Genomic DNA, 17,730 nt, shown 5'->3' with positions numbered 1-17,730 from the left:
TGATTTTAGGGCAAAATGTGACCCTGATCCTTTTTTTTTTCTCCAGATATTTCCCCCCCCCCCCCCCCCCCAATGTTGTAGTGTCATCATTTTCTTAAGATTAATATTTCTACAGGCTCAGCACTGTTCACGATGCACTTCTGCTTCTTAGTCACAAGATGGCGTAATACCCAGCTGTGACAGGCCCGTGAAACAGGAAGTAAAACATTACAAAGAATCACAACCTCAACTGTTTCAAGTCTATTTTTAGCATGTTTGTCTTTGAGTGCTCTCGCTCACATTGAGACGCTCTCATCTCGCTCGGCACCCCTCAGGCCACATACCGAAATAACTAAGACAAATGGTTGTTGACATCAACAATTTCATTTTCTCATTCATCTCATTCCACCGCTTTGGTGCTGGGGAGACGTGCCCAGGATCCGACATTACTGCTTATTAAACAAGCCGTCTAATGGAGATTTAAGTTTACTTACACAGAAGTGGCCCTAATGAGGGCTTGTCGAAATGCCACGAACCGTAAATTCAGACCACAGCCGCAGTAGACGACACACACAGCTAGATGGCAGTTCAGCAGGTTTCCGACGACAAACGAATGTTAAACAAACAACCAGAGGCCTGTTATTGGATATAATAGAGGTTACGGCCGAGAAAACCGACCTCAAAACAGCACGTTCATAATCACATCTGTACGAGCTGGGATTGAAGGGAGAATAATTTGAACTTTTTCTGCTTTTCTCCACAGGGGAAAACTGTGAATTAATCATAGAGACAGACTGAGAGAGAGAATGTGAGGCCGTGTGTGTGTGTGTGTGTGCTAGAGAGAGAGAGAAAAAGTCATTGTTCCCTAAGCTACACAGGACGCCTGAAAGGTTTTGTTGAGAAGTCGACCCTTGAACTAATCCAGATTCACACAGTTAAACAACGAGGGGAAGGAACGCCAAAGCAGGCCTTTTGTCATTCCTGGCTTTTAGACCTTAAATTACCTCACTCACTCCCTTCAGGCTAAAACCCATTAACTTTCAAAAGCCAGCTTTAATTATTAAACACTCTAAATAATGCGCAATGAGAGCCGTGTTTTTGTAATGTATGTGGTTTGTACAGAGACATCCTCCCTGCAAAATATTTTATTGTTGGAATCCGTTCTGTGATGCGGCTGAAATGAAAGCCACATTCCTGGGTAGTGATTTAAAGACATTAAATTAGAGGCCTGAGCTTGAACGCGGCTCAAACTTCAGCCCAAGATAAACACAGCACTTATTCTCTCAGTACAATGTGAAGTGATAAAGCATAAATAAGCCATACATGGAAAAAGAAACTACATCAACATGGTGGTTGTTCCAAAACAAAGCCTTAAAAAAAAGCTTTTAAACTCCACATTATAAATACTTGGGGAAACGGAGCGTGCAGCAGTACAGCAGCAGATCCTTAAGAAATGTCTAATATGGGTCAGTGACACAGTGCAGACTTTCCAAACTTTGTAAAAACTTAGTTGTCAATGTCTTTAAGAGAAATGACCACATTATTAGACTGTTTTCCAAAGGCCACAGTATACTTTGGCTGTCTGCGCACCGTACTCATGACGTAATTTTCATCAGCAGGAGAGTTCGTGGATGTCTGCATACACCGTCCGCGTGCAGCCTAATTTTTGAGGCCGCGCGGACAGTCCGCGTGCAACAGCGCATGTGCGAGTCAAGTGAGCACTTGAAAACAAAATCCTCTAGATTGTGCGCATACGCCGAATGCGCGAGACGGAGCGGAACGTGGAAAATTTATACCCGGGCCTTAAGGCTGCACGATATATTAAAACCATTTAAAAATCATAATATAGCATAGTGCTATTGTGAAATTAGAAATGCTGCGATTAATTAATATATACGCTGTGGGTTTCAGAGTGAAATGTTACCCTTTATTCATTTACATGCGCACGGCTCCGTTCACAGTGCGCAATGCTACCCCTTACGAATAGTAAACTTCTTTTTTTTGTTAGGACTACACCACTGGTCCACATGTTCCTGTTCAAGAAATTACAGTGGCTTTTCTATTGTAAAGAAGTGGCCAAATATTAAAGATTAAGTGGACATTTTAATTAAATGTTGTTTGGCCAATATTAAACAAGGATTTAATGATGCTGTAAAGTGTAACAACAACAATCACCAGAACGCTGGCGCCCTCTGCAGGCATTTGTTATAATATGTAATGTACTTAAAGGGTTAGTTCACACCTGTAAGACCTTCGGAACACAAATTAAGATATTTTTGTTGAAATCCGATGGCTCAGTGAGGCCTCCATAGCCAGCAATGACATTTCCTCTCAGTACAGTGGTTCAATATTAATATTATAAAGTGATAAGAATATTTTTGGTGTGCCAAAAAAACAAAACAACGACTTATATAGTGATGGCAGATTTCAAAATACTGCTTCAGGAAGCTTCGGAGCATAATGAATCAGCGTATCGAATCATGATTCGGATCGCGTGTCAAATTGCCAAACTGCTGAAATCACGTGACTTTAGCGCTCCGAACTGCTGATTCGACATGCTGATTCATAACGCTTCGAAGCTTCCTGAAGCATGTTTTGAAATGCTATATAAGTCATTATTTTGTTTTTTTGGTGCACCAAAAATATTCTCGCCACTTTATAATATTAATATTGAACCACTGTACTCACATGAACTGATTTAAATATGTTTTTAGTACATTAATGGATCTTAAGAGAGAGGATGTGTCATTGCTGGCTATGGAGGCCTTACTGAACCATCTGATTTCAACAAAAATATCTTAATTCGTGTTCTGAAGATGAACGAAGGTCTTACGGGTGTGGAACGTTATGAGGGTGAGTAATTCATGACAGAATTTTCATTTTTGGGTGAACTAACCCTTTAAGTTAATTATATTTATATTATGTATACTACATTATGTATTTTAACAGCGTTGATACTTTATTTTAATCAATTATTATTGCATCATTGTTATTTATGTATTTTAAGTAATTTCAAAGGCTATTGTTCACTTAGGTGAAAAAATCTGATTACTTGATTAATCATCAAAATAATCAACTGATTATTAATTATTCAATAAGACAGTTAGTAAATGAGTTCGTAATGAACAAATAAATACATTAAGAGCAGTAAGTGTTTTTCCTCTTTTCTTCTGTCAATATTGTACTGTACATTAATTTTAACATAATAATAGACGCTGTCAGGTCTATTAGGCTGATCCCAGTGCATAGATTTTGACATAAATCTGTTAATATTTACTTAAGACAAGATGCCTATGTTTACATTAATACCTTGCCAAGACAGCCATGTTGAATCACAGCCACAATATTATGTACAGTATATACACATGAGAGTACAAAAGTCAGCCAGTCAGACAACCCTCCACTGTCGAATCATTGAATAATATTTTAACATGCAGTTTTTGTAATAATGAACCTAAGTATTATCTTCTTACAGACTGGCACTGGTTGAAACTGTCACGTGTCTTGTTAAAGAAAGAACATGATGGAATCTTAGCAGGGCAAATGAGTCTGTAAATCAACATGCAAATTGCAATGATAAACTAATTAGATCAATCAGGGATTTAATTAGGTTTTGTCAGCTTTCACAACCACAATGTCACACAACCGCTCCTTTCCACTTGGTAAATGCAGGCAAATGGTGTAAATACAGATAAACGTCTAATTGTAAATAGATGTGGATCAGTGATTGGCATTTTTAAGAACCCAAATGGTTATCGTCTGACATTCAAGAGAATGTGCAGCAGAGATATTGTTGGATTATGCAGCGCACTTGCTAATGATTTGAGGGATAATAAATGCATACTGCTATTGTTTACTACAGCTGCAGTCTCAAATGAAGCGCAGATCTCTCGGGGGATAAAAACAGCTGATGCAATACTCCCTGGGAAAAAGCCTTCCTTCAAAGCCTGATCATTAAACTTCACTTAAAGGGCTTGCATTAAAATCTGTCATACTGGCTCGAGGTTCAAGGATGAGTTCTGTGAAGCGTGACTTGGTTGAATTTAGAGCAAACATTAATTCTTGGGGGAATACAAAAATCAATAATCAAGAAATGTGAGGTTCTCACATTATACTAGAAATCCCACAATGCAATGGCTATGTTTGGAATAGCATACTAACATATACAGGTGCCACTCTTAGTATTTCTACCAAACGGAGATAGCAAAATGTGCACATTTTCTCTGGGCATGTTACACAAAATCTCGCTATATTAAATATGCAACATGATACTGCTGTTTAAAGCGTTCTTTGTTGCATAATTCATTCACATTGTAAGCAGTATACAGTATTTTTCTGAACGGTATTCAGTAACTATAAGTTAGCATTCCATTCCGAGGCAATGAATGCACCTATCAGACATTTTTTATATTGCAAGATAATATTTGTACATGGTACTGCAAATATTATTCAAACATTATGCAAATCTGCATGCATCCTGAATTAGTTAGTTCTGCAGAGCGCATTGAGAAACATCTGTAGAGCTTTTTTTTTAAAAAGGGACAGAAATTCACCCAACAACAAAATGGACCTCTGCGACAGTTACTAAAGTTGCACAACAAGGTTTATGGAATGCTGTTATCCACAGCGACATTCATAAGCAGAACATTTTTGGAACAAAGATCTCTCTCTGGGAAGAGGAGGATTAAATAAATAACCAGGGCCAGATTGATCAGTGCCACTGACCTATATAATTAAAAAGCAGAGGGGAGGGGGGTGGAGGGCGGGCTGGAATGCCGCAGTCTCTCTCAAGGTTATTGATGTCATATTTTATGACCTAATTTGTAATCTACATTTGATTTTCTTCCCTCACAACATGCATAGTAGCCAAAAGCTGATCAGATAATACAGTAAATATCATTAGCAGCAGTTGGAGAACAGAAGAGAAAATGAACATTCTGTCTTTATTTTCTCAGCCTTATGCCGTTTCAAACTCGTACAACTATTGCTTCTGTACACAAAAGGTACATTTTTGAAGAATATTCTGGCTGCTCTTCTTCAGTGAATGACAAAATTGCCAGAATTGCATCATAAAAGTGTAGTCTATACAACACATGCTCTAAATTTCAAATCTTCTGATGAATAGGCAGAAATGATGTTGTAATTACGGGATGTGTGCAATGACTAATTTCATAAACGCTTAAATAGAAATTTTGCAACAACTGGTCAACACGTCTATCACTTGCATGTCCAGGTTTGAACGTGCTTCTTGTGTATGAAAAGTATCAACACATTATGGGCGGCAATTAAGTGCATTAAGTGTATTCGTTAGGATGTTGATACAGCAACTGTTAAAGTCTCAAGTAAGTTTCATTCATAATGTTTCTCCTTTAATCTGATATAAAATTTCATACCATTTTGTCCCTCATAACCAGTTGTATAACAAGCCTATAAGCAAGCTAGTTCACTAAAAAAATGAAAATTCTGTCACCACTCACCCTCATGTTGTTCCACACGCATAAGAACTTCATTCATCTACGGAACACAAATTAAAATATTTTTGATGAAATCCGAAAGCCTCCACAGACAGCAATTTAACCACCACTTTCAAGGACCAGAAAGGTAGTAAAGACATTAAAATAGTCAATGTGACTGCAGTGGTTGAAACTTAATGTTATGAAGCAACGAGAATACTTTTTGTGCGCAAAAACAAAAAAATAACTTCATATCAACAGCCGACATTGTTCACGTAAGAAATGTTTTGAAATCGGCCATCACTAATTAAGTCGTTATTTTGTTTTTTTGGCGCACCAAAAATATTCTCGCTGCTTTATAATATTAATATTGAACCACTGTACTCACATGAACTGATTTAGATGTGTTTTTAGGACCTTTATGGATCTTGAGAGAGGAAATGTCATTGCTCCCAATGGAGGCCTCACTGAGTAATCGGATTTCAACTAAAATATCTTAATTTGTGTTCTGAAGATTAACGAATGTCTTACGGGTGTGGAACGGCATGAGGGAACATAGCCTTTGTAAAAATATAAAGCAAAACATTAAAGTAGTATTTCCAAGTTAACTAGCAGCAGCAGTATTGTTTAATCGACTCAAATCGCTAGTTGAAATTCATTAATAACTTTACGCTTTGCTGGTGTTGTTAACATCAATGGAATCTACGAAGCTATGATTCTGTAACCCTTTTATTGTGATTTTCTGGAGCCCAACAATTCCAGTTCCCATTCACTTTCATATGGAAAAGAGCAGCCAGTACATTCTTCAAGATTTCTCCTTTTTGTGTACCATGGGAAGATGAAAGTCATACAGGTTTGGAATGACATGGGTGAGAAAATGACAGAATTTTTGGGTTAGCTATCCTTTTAAATATTGCAATTTTCATTGTTTGTATTGAGTTAAAGCCATGTACCAAGTGATCGAAATTCATGCCTCATTCATGACTTTACAAGCTCTCTTGTAGTGCCTTCTTTCTAAGATGAGTAATTCCACACAAAGTCAGTTGAGTCGGCTGCCCTTCAAAGGGTGGGGAAGTACTTAACAGAAATCTTTTAAGAACTTATAGTTTACCCTGAGTAGGGAGGGAGGGAAAGAAAGATAAAAACACACACAAGAGCAAGGCATGTTAGGCTTGTTTTGCAGAAGTGAGGCCACTCATAAAAAAAGAAATCTCTTTTTCCCATGAATATCTTCATTCCCATCTGTGGCCAGGGCTGCACTTGGCAGCGGCCCTGCAAAAGGACTCCGATGAAAAGCCACTTGAATTGGGCTCCAATGAGCAGAGCTTGTAGCCAAACAATAGGTAGCTCGTCCCGAGGCCCGAAACCGAAGACGAGCTGGGGGGAGCGGCCGCAGATAATGCCGTGCGTCACTGTGGCCGGAACGGCCTTTCATTTGCAAACAACGTACAGAATGGCTTCATTTGCCGGGCAAATTAATTCAATTAATTACTGTTGGTAGCAGCTGCACAAGTGGACACATCAGCACATCCCTGACTCTTTGATCAAGGTTATAACATAGAATTTTGGCAGCCTATTATTCATTGAACAGATACATTATTGGTGGCTATTGACTCAGCACTAAGTCTGACAGTGGAACGCTGCCAGGAACACAATCCCTGCCAACTCCACCTGCCCGGGCCCCACTAAAGCCCTCGATGAGCCAGACGGAAGAAAGAGACATGTCACAGAAACCTTAAAGGTCAAACTGAATAGCTTTAAGAGCAAATACAATAACAGTCTCTCCCCCTGCCTCCGAACCTTTAAGAATAAGCACAAACCAATGCTACTAAAACCTGCCCTACATGCAGCACTTAAAACAGTAGTTCACAAACACAAGCATGACCACAGTTTTATATCCGTCATTTTTTATCCATTTAATTTTTTATATTTTTAGTAATAATCATAATAATTTCTTTGTGACTAACTATATATATATATATATATATATATATATATATATATATATATATATATATATATATATAAAATCATGATATTTAAAATATGAATCATAATAATTTCATTGTGACTAACTACAAAACGGTATATAATATAATCATGATGTTTAAAGTATGAATTGCTTATAAATTAAATAACCAAGCCGCAATAATTTTGTGGTTATTTTCAATATATTTTTTTTATTATTATTTCGTTTATTTTTTTATTTGTATTTTGCCCAGCCCTATGTCAGTACATCTGTAAATTAACACAGTTATATAGACACTGTAGAGAAACATTCATTGGTTTGGTGTAGTGAGTCACCGATATTCCAGCAACCACAAATATTTGTCCTGAAAATGTTTTTTTGTTTGTTTTGTTTTGTTTCAAAGGGCCAAAATCATTGAAACGGTGATGTTTAATTAGCACTTCTCCAAGGGCGTGTTTTGACTGTGTCAGTCTCTATTTCGTACACACAACGTAGTTAGGTTACAACAGGTAAACATTTCAGCTGTGTGGACGCTATAGGGCTGGGCTGATTTCTTGTTTTTAATCAATATTCATTTTGATGAACTGAGAGTCTTTGCTATTTTCAAAATACTAAACATTATTTGTAGCACACCTACCATCCAATAATCGCAATAAGCTTTGTGCTTATACTGTGTGGTTGAAAAGACTGTTTGTGAAGCTGTTTCGTGCCTATACATGACAACAGCATCAACACAGATGTGAACGTTCACTGTGATTGTACTTGTCAAAGATTTAATAGAATCATTGTCATTTAGGAATAAGATCGCACAGGTGTTTAAATCGAGATCTGGATTTTTTAATTAATAATCATGGAGCTCTACATGAACTGATCATATCTTCTCCTTTACTACTAGTTACAGCATGAAATAAAGGTGAATGAACATCAGAAGGTTTGATGAAAGATATAGTATAACCAACCTATTTTACGAGGAGGCTAATTTGTACGAATGACCTATCCCTAACCCCACCCCTAAACCTACCCATCACTGGGGTTTAGAAAAATCCTATAAATTCATATGAGTGAGGTCATACAAATTCGTACGAATTAGCCACCTCGTAAAATACGTACGAATTGGTCGTGAGATAGCGTTGGTACAACCTACTGAAATGTATCATGTCTTGTAGTCGTCAATCAGTGTTTCAACCACAGAAAGACATCAATAAATCAGTTTGTAAACAATGTCACGTAATGTTACATTTATCATAGAAAAGCCAATTCAATGACCACAGCTCAATAGAGAGGAGCATTTGGCTAAATATTTGCACTATATTACATATTCATGGAGTAGAAACAATTAAAAAGTTGATATAAAAACTGCCTTATGTGCAATTAAAAAAAACATAAAAAAAACAAAAAAAAAAAACATTAATATCAGTTTCAGTGTTTCTGCAAATTAATTTCAGGGCATCACTAGTTTACTGCTGGCTAATGATATTATGCTGGATTTGTGGTTATTTATTGTGCCAAATCAATGCCTTAGGGCCAGTTCACACCACATAGACAAACACCAACAAACAAGTTGGCCGTTGGATTTAGAATTTTAAGAAAAATAACTGTCATATGCCCCAACAGACACAGACAAATGCTGATTGAACATGTTCATTCGGGTGAAAACAAACCCTGACCAATGCCAACAGACACCGACAGGGGTAACACACTGATTTGATAAAACGTGTATGTTGGTGTTTGTCTGTGCTGTGTGAATTGGCCTTTAAATTAATCATTTGTTACTCACTAGCTGCGTTTACATGGACCCTAATAATCTGAATGTAATTGGACTACTAGCACAGTCGGAATAAAAAAGTCAAATGTAAACATCAATCGGAATGAAATGGCCAAATCCGATTAAAATTTCATTAGTATCGTAAGGGGTGGTTTAAACCATTTCCAGTCCAATTGACCCTTCACAAAGACCCGCCCCTCTTAGTTACTGTTGCTTTGGCCGACAAGCCGTGGCGCTGTCACGCCACATGCAGTGAAAAATACATCATGGAGCAAAGAAGACATTGACAACACGTGAACAGACAAGACAAACCAGGTTACTTATGAAATTAAACAAAGTCCCAGCTTTCAAACTGTGTAGTTTAAGAAATTCAAACAATAAAAACCGTTTTGTTGCTCTTTAATGTGTCGTGACCATGGTTGTGACAGATTGCTGTAGCGCCTCGTCTCAAGAGGCTCGTAAACCGATCATCTCTTCCAACTAGTCCATTTATAACATCAAATAAACATGAATGAACATGAGAATGAATGTTGTTTCAAACGCGGAAAGACGTCAATATGCACAATTTTTCAAGTTTAACTCCACCGAGGTTAATCTTCTAACGCTTGACTGCTTTGTCAGACAAAATGCCGGATTCGGCGTTCTGATTGGTTAGATCGCTTGTCAATCAAACTCCCTGCGAAGGGTCAATTGAGAGGACATGTAAACACTTGATTGGATTGAAAACCAAAACTGGAAAGTTCTGCACATGTGCAATGACGTAGAAATGGCATAATGACGTATGACATGAGGAATGAGCTGTTGTTGTTGAATGAAGTGTCATTCTAAACTTCTCCTTCCACTCATCATCTGTGAAGTAGAGCAGGACAATGTCCCACTAGTCCTTGTTTCGTACTTTCATCCACAGACATCTTGTTTTGGGTTCATGAATGGCCATTTTTACTGCCTAATAAATACAAGCAGCAAGGCACAGCGTCTCGTCGTCTCCTAATTAGGACCCGAAATAGATATCAAGTCTGCTCTTTAAAGGTGCCGTAGAACGTCTTTTTAAAATATGTAATATAAGTCTAAGGTGTCCCCTGAATGTGTCTGTGAAGTTTCAGCTCAAAATACCCCATAGATTTTTTTAATCAATTTTTTTAACTGTCTATTTTGGGGCATCATTAAATATGAGCCGATTCAGGCTGCGCGGGCCCTTTAAATTCTCACGCTCCCCGCCCACAGAGCTCGCGCTTGCCTTAAACAGTGCATAAACAAAGTTCACACAGCTAATATAACCCTCTAAATGGATCTTTACAAAGTGTTCGTCGTGCAGCATGTCTAATCGTGTAATTATGGTATTTATTTGGATGTTTACATTTGATTCTGAATGAGTTTGATAGTATGCTCCATGGTTAAAGCTAACATTACACACTGTTGGAGAGATTTATAAAGAATGAAGTTGTGTTTATGAATTATACAGACTGCAAGTGTTTAAAAATGAAAATAATGACAGTCTTGTCTCCGTGAATACAGTAAGTAACGATGGTAACTTTAACCACATTCAACAGTACATTAGCAACATGCTAACAAAACATTTAGAAAGACAATTTACAAATATCACTAAAAATATCATGGATCATGTCAGTTATTATTGCTCCATCTGCCATTTTTTTCTATTGTTCTTGCTTGCTTAACTAGTCTGATGATTCAGCTGTGCACATCCAGACGTTTTGCCCTTGTCTAATGCTTGAACATGAGCTGGCATATGCAAATATTGGGGGCGTACACCCCGACTGTTACGTAACAGTTGGTGTTATGTTGAGATTCTCCTGTTCTTCTGAGGTCTTTTAAACAAATGAGATTTATATAAGAAGGAGGAAACAATGGAGTTTGAGACTCACTGTATGTCATTTCCATGTACTGAACTCTTGTTATTTAACTATGCCAAGATAAATTACATTTTTAATTCTAGGGTACCTTTAAAACAAAGAAAAGAAGCAATGTAGGAGAATAGTATGTGCAAATAGAGGGAAACTATGTATACTTGTGCAGTGTGCACGTCAAAAAATCAATTCCTGTTTGAAGCTACACATCAACCTGATCACTTTTAGTGTTTATGTAAACTCTACATTCGGATTCAATCATTCCGGTGTCCATGTAAATGTAGCTATTGTCATTGTAAGTTCTGGATCCTTAAGTCAAGGAAACCAGAGAGAGAGAGAAAAAAAAAAAAACATTATGTAGGACAAAGTGATTAAACTTATGAAAATGATAATTTGGGTGTTCCAAATCTGCAGAAATCTGCTGAGCTTTGTTCAAATTCTGCCGGCACAGCTTTCATGTAGGGCTGTTAAGAATATGGGGTGTAAATAATAAAATCAACAGTGTCAGTGTACGTGTTTTAATGGGCACATCCTATCATGCATAAGCATACTAAAGAGCAGACCCACACAGAATTTCACAGAAAAGTCTGCAGATTTGCTACACATGCCTCCCTGCCTCCAGCCATCTATTTTATAATTTTTTTTGTCTAATTATTCTTTCAGCTACCAATATAACTTTAATACTCTCAGCAACATTTAACACATCTTACCATATTTGAAATCAATTCCACAGTATTCCACAGATTCCCCTCAAAATCGGCACAGAAAATACAATCTGAGCTGGCTAATGAGGAAAGGCGAAGGCATACCTCTCGTAGTGTCTTCGTGTGCACGTGGCGGCGCTGGTGCTTCCTGGGTTGCCGCCCAGTTCATCATATACATTTTTCCATTGTCGTCGTGCTGTGATCTGCAATGGGAAGTGGGAGTCCATTATGAGAGACAAAGACGTTCATTTAATGGATGTGTGCATGGAGCAGAAATTAAATAATCACAGACATTAGTATTCCACTATTCATGCGTTCAACATGTATGCTGGGCTTTCTTTATTGTTGAGTGATGAAAATAAGAGGGTCACTTGATGCATATTAAACAGATCCCGTAAGCTTTATATTATAAATGACACTGAGCTCATGATGTCCCATGCAAGGTCATTAGATTGAGTTTTTGAAATGAAATTGATGTATGCGTACTCTTAACAGAACAGAAAAAAAAAAAGGAAACGCATACCAGATTAACATAATTCACATACACAGCGATTAATATTCATGAGAGACCTTTAGTGCATTCAGTGTACGAGGGTTAAAAGATTTTTAATGGCCGTTTCCGTCAGCTAATGGCTGCCTCTCTCAATAAAATGCATTCTGTTGAAAACTGCCTGCATCAATTGCTGGGAAATTAATGCATGTGCGATTTAGTCGCCCGGGCCAATGTATTCACCGCAGACTAGTTACAACACAAATAAGTACAATATTCTCAGAGTGTTCCGGAATACAGTGTGACCCAAAGTCCACGGAGACCTAATCACTACAATCCATTCGATTGCAGAAACGCTTCAATTAAAATATCGTTGACCATGAGCTGTACTTTCCTTCGGTAACTTGACTCACTGAGTAGGGCATCTGCTGTCTCCTACGGCGTTTAATGAAGCGTTTGCAGTTTTGACAGCATGAGAACAGAATCGGCCCTTTGGCCTCTGCTGCCTTCTCTAAACTCACTCAGTCATAATATCCCTTGACTGCTGTTTGTTTTAACGTCGCCATTGTGTACGAGGCAGGTTTCAGGTCTGGAGTACAGTTGCGGTATTAAAACAGTCAAGTACAGTTCATCCCCAGGAGAAGATCTTTTTGAGAAATGTAAATGTTTCCAATGACATCATGACTCCTCCTGCACAATGATTTTCATTACAGATGTCAGCTGCGTTTAAAGCCAAGCGTTCTGTGGCAAAGAGAATCCGAGCAGCCAGGGGACAGAAAAATGAGTGTATGGTCGAGAAAGGCGGGCAGCGGTATCAATACATCGGATGAAAAGAGCGAAGGAGCGAGAAGTGGCTTCCTGTTTGCTCTTAATCTAAATAACTTCAGCGTTGATGAATGAATCCGGAGTTGCTGAAAATACTGAATAGCTGGTCACATAGAAGGGACTTTAATGTTTTCACCATATTTTAGCAGAGCAGATGTCAGATAAGCTGCCAAGCGAATTCCCTTTATTGTGCAGTTCGCTTGTTGCACAATAATGGTCCCCTAAGAGCCTCAACATGGGTAGTGAACAGGCCCCAACCAATTTCCTCCACCGCAAAAGGGTTACATGTGTTTTCCACTTGTAGATTTTATAACAACTGCGAGCGCTCTAGCCAAATTTGGATCTGAGAGAGTTCCGCATCCAGGCCAGGGTCTAGTAAACACACATTACATGGCAGGCTGGAAAAAAAAACTAAACTCTTGTTTTTTTGGGAATCTTTCAGAGCCAAAGGAAAAAGCGTGCTGCCAAAGGCACTGGATTTCAAACAAATTGTGTAAACACTCACCACCTCGTATCCTCCCAGTTTCTGAGCCGCTTGAAACATAGTCCAAAGGTTTACTGTAAGAAGGATAACAAGGATGACGATTAGTTCCACAGGAGAGCACAAGGAAGTTTTCACATAGGCCGTATTCGGAATAGCATACTACTATACTATTCTTAGTATGACATCAGCAGTGTACACTGCGGTTAGTATGAGAATTTTCCCAAACACGGAACACCCGGATGATCTACTATATGCAAAAATGTGCAGTATTCAGTATGCACTACTGTATCCCACAATGCAATGCACTAAACTTTCAACTTGACCTTCCATTTCTAGTGTGGTCATTGGACTGGAAGTAATTATACATCCCATTTTACTCATTATTTGATCAGACTGCCCAAAGTTAAGAGAGTTTTACACTAAATTAAATTAAAAAGGGCAAAATAGAGTTTCATTTTGTAGATGATAATTGGATGCCACTCACAGGCACAAATAATGAGGTCATGTGGCATCTATGTGACATTACGGTTTACTAGGCAATTCAATTCAAGTCAATTTTATTTGCATAGCGCTTTTCACAATACACAGTTTTAAATATTTCATCACAATGGTAACCCCCCAAAACACTAACATACCAGAGACTCTTTTAAATATAAACATAAAAGAACATTAAGGATAATGTTAACAAGTCTCACAATTTAATCATCTTGATTAAAAAAAAAATTGCATAAAATAAAATTTTATTTTATCATTTACTCTCCCTAACCAGCCCTGAGCAAAGCATGATGGGAAGGGGAAATCCTGTTCCTATTTTAGCATTTATGTCATCTCAACTCAAATTGATTAAGTAAAGTGGTTGAAAAGAATTGTGTTAGATTAACTGGCCCCACTTTATATTAAGTGGCCTTAACTACCATGTACTTACATCAAAAAACAAGTACAATGTATTTATTGGGTTCATATTGAATTGCAAAACACTTTTGCCGCTATTGAGGTGGGATACGGGTAAGGTTAGGGAAAGTTTTGGTGGTATGGGTAGGTTTAAGGGTAGGGGTAAAGTGTAAGGGATGGGTCAACAGTGTAATTATAAATGTAATTACAGAAATTAATTACAGATGTAATTACATGCAGGTGTTTTTAAAATATAAGTACAATGTAAAAACATGTATGTACACAATAAGTGCATCGTATCAAATGATTAATTTAAATGTAAGTACATAGTAGTTAAGGCCACTTAATATAAAGTGGGACCGATTAACTTAATTTACTTCAGTAAATTGAACAAGCACCAAATGTTATTTTTGGTATACTTAACTGAAACGTTCTAATACAATGCTGTTAAATGAAAATATATATATATTTTTTTAAATAAACTGAACAGTATTGTAAAATCATTATTTTTGAGTGTAGCTTTACAGAAAATCCTGATGTTAATATTTGAATCTTAAAGGTGCCATTGAACGTTTTTTTTTTTTTACAAGATGTAATATAAGTCTAAGGTGTCCCCTGAATGTGTCTGAAGTTTCAGCTCAAAATACCCCATAGATTTTTTTTTTTAATACATTTTTTTAACTGCCTATTTTGGGGCATCATTAACTATGCACTGATTCAGGCTGCGGCCCCTTTAATTCCTCACGCTCCCCGGCCCCGGAGCTCGCACTTGCCTTAAACAGCATAAACAAAGTTCACACAGTTAATATAACCCTCAAAATGGATCTTTACAAAGTGTTCGTCATGCATGCTGCATGCATACATCAGATAATGTGAGTATAGTATTTATTTGGATGTTTACATTTGATTCTGAATGAGTTTGATAGTATGCTCCGTGGCTAACGGGCTAACATTACACACTGTTGGAGAGATTTATAAAGAATGAAGTTGTGTTTATGCATTATACAGACTTCCAGTGTTTAAAAATGAAAATAGCGATGGCTCTTGTCTCCGTGAATACAGTAATAAACGATGGTAACTTTAACCACATTTAACAGTACATTAGCAACATGCTAACAAAACATTTAGAAAGACAATTTACAAATATCACTAAAAATATCATGATATCATGAATCATGTCAGTTATTATTGCTCCATCTGCCATTTTTCGCTGTTGTCCTTGTTTACTTACCTAGTCTGATGATTCAGTTGTGCACAGATCCAGACGTTTTGCCCTTGTCTAATGCCTTGAACATGAGCTGGCATATGCAAATATGGGCATACATAATAATGATACCGACTATTACGTAACAGTCGGTGTTATGTTGAGATTCGCCTGTTCTTCGGAGGTCTTTTAAACAAATGAGATTTATATAAGAAGGAAGAAACAATGGAGTTTTAGACTCACTGTATGTCATTTTCATGTACTGAACTCTTGTTATTCAACTATGCCAAGGTAAATTCAATTTTCCATTCAATGGCACCTTTAATATCATCATGCCTCATTCAGCAGATTACTGATAACTTAGTTTATTATTTTGCAATATATAAACAAATCAAGCAGTTTGGATTTGCTATATTGTACATCTGAAAAATGTTATGTAGTATATATAATGCCTACTGTTTCACTACCTACTTTTAAAAAATAGTAGCCAGCATATATAGTGTATACTGTGTAGTATAAAATACACTAGCATTCCATTCCAAACACAGCCATATTAACACACTCTTCAGATCAATCGAACATCAAATAAAAACTGAAACCTGACTTGAAACCCTTGTCGACAATCCATTTCCCATCGTTTAATTTTCGCCATATGAATGCTAATGCTAAGCAGGTGCCTCTTAGAGAGTGAGCGAAAATGAAAAAAAAGATCAAACTAAATAAATTTGTGTCAGTTTAATGAAGCAGAGCTGTGCCACATTTATGAATAAGGCCCAGCAGAAATTAATGAGAGACTTTGCTGCTGGGGGACTAATCAATCAAGATTCAATCGCCATGAACACAAAGCCAGTGCATTTGTCAGAGCGGTGTTTGTCTGTCCTCGTATCTGGCCATATTGATTTTTGCCTCCTTCCAATAGCTACTCCTGATGGACTGTCGTGTTACGGGGCGAGTAGTTTTTAAGTCGACTGAACGACATTAAACTTAAATCCGAGAGCTGCTCTCAGGCACATCGATACATCAGCAACAGTACAAATTCTCCTGGGAAAAAAATGTGCCCCCACTGGTATTTCCTCTCTTCATGCGATTTTTGTCTTTAATATGTCTCTTTTTAGACTTTAGTTGATATAATATTTATTAAAAGCATTGTTCCTCAGGTTATAAAGTAACCTTGTTACCATATTGTTTTCTGTTTTTCCTTTGAGGAGCTTCTAAACAGGTGGGAAGGCCTCTTAAATACAGGGGTGCGCAGTGTCAACCCTGTTAAAGTCAACCTTGTTACCTCTCTTATGACATAAGTATTGCCCAACATCTATTAAAGGATTAGTTCACCCAAAAATTCTGTCATCATTTATTCATCCTCATGTCATTCCCAAACAAAAAGACTGTTGAAACATAAATGAAGATATTTTTAATGAAACCTGAGAGGCTTCTGTCCCTTCTTTAAAGGTCTATTCACCTAAAACCTGTACACTTCAAAAAGTTCATAAAGAGATTGTAAAATAGCTGCATATGAATCGAGCAGTTTAAAGTTTTACATTTGATTGTGTCTCAATTTAGGCTTCTATTCATATACAAGCATTGATCAACACATACATAGAGCACATCAAATATGGTAATCAGAAGCTTAAAAGTGCTTGCTTGATGCGTGAGAACCAATTAATTTCTTCTTGACCATATTACATGTGCTCTGTATGTGCATTGATCAGTGTTTATAAGTGAATAAATTAATGACAGAATTAATATAGCAGTCAATAGTGAATTTGAAGTTGTTCTTAGGACAACTTTGAATTTTTTTTTTTTATTCACTTCAAATGCTGACTACTGTAGAAGAATGAAAGAAGTTTTTGGGTGAGCTATTCTTTTAATTTAGCTTGAGATGAAACAACACATTATTTGTCTGATAGAATGTTTAATTTGTCTCAAACACTTTTAAGCCAGACGATTGATGCCTGATTCACTTCCCTGCTGCTTTCATAGAAGAATGAATCATCCTCTACAAAAAGTATGTGTCACACTATACAAGGTTAAAAAAAGGTTTATAGTGACGAGCATCTGTAGTGTGAGTAAGAACATGGCAGAGTACGTCTCATCTGCTCTC

General features: G+C 37.3%; 1 protein-coding gene across 2 annotated transcripts in view; it reads right to left on the bottom strand.

The window, feature by feature from the left end:
* Nucleotides 1-17,730, bottom strand: part of arid5b (AT-rich interaction domain 5B) — a 148,200-nt gene that overhangs the window by 22,431 nt on the left and 108,039 nt on the right. For both annotated transcript variants that reach the window (XM_067369684.1, XM_067369683.1), the window contains 2 exons: nt 13,556-13,608; nt 11,841-11,938 (listed from right to left, as the gene is read on the bottom strand). In XM_067369684.1, coding sequence (XP_067225785.1) covers nt 11,841-11,938; nt 13,556-13,608 — 151 coding nt within the window. The remainder of the gene's footprint in view (nt 1-11,840; nt 11,939-13,555; nt 13,609-17,730) is intronic.

Source organism: Chanodichthys erythropterus, chromosome 19 (assembly GCF_024489055.1).
Source record: "Chanodichthys erythropterus isolate Z2021 chromosome 19, ASM2448905v1, whole genome shotgun sequence".
Classification (NCBI taxonomy): Eukaryota; Metazoa; Chordata; class Actinopteri; order Cypriniformes; family Xenocyprididae; genus Chanodichthys; species Chanodichthys erythropterus.
This window is presented reverse-complemented; position numbering and strand designations above follow the sequence as displayed.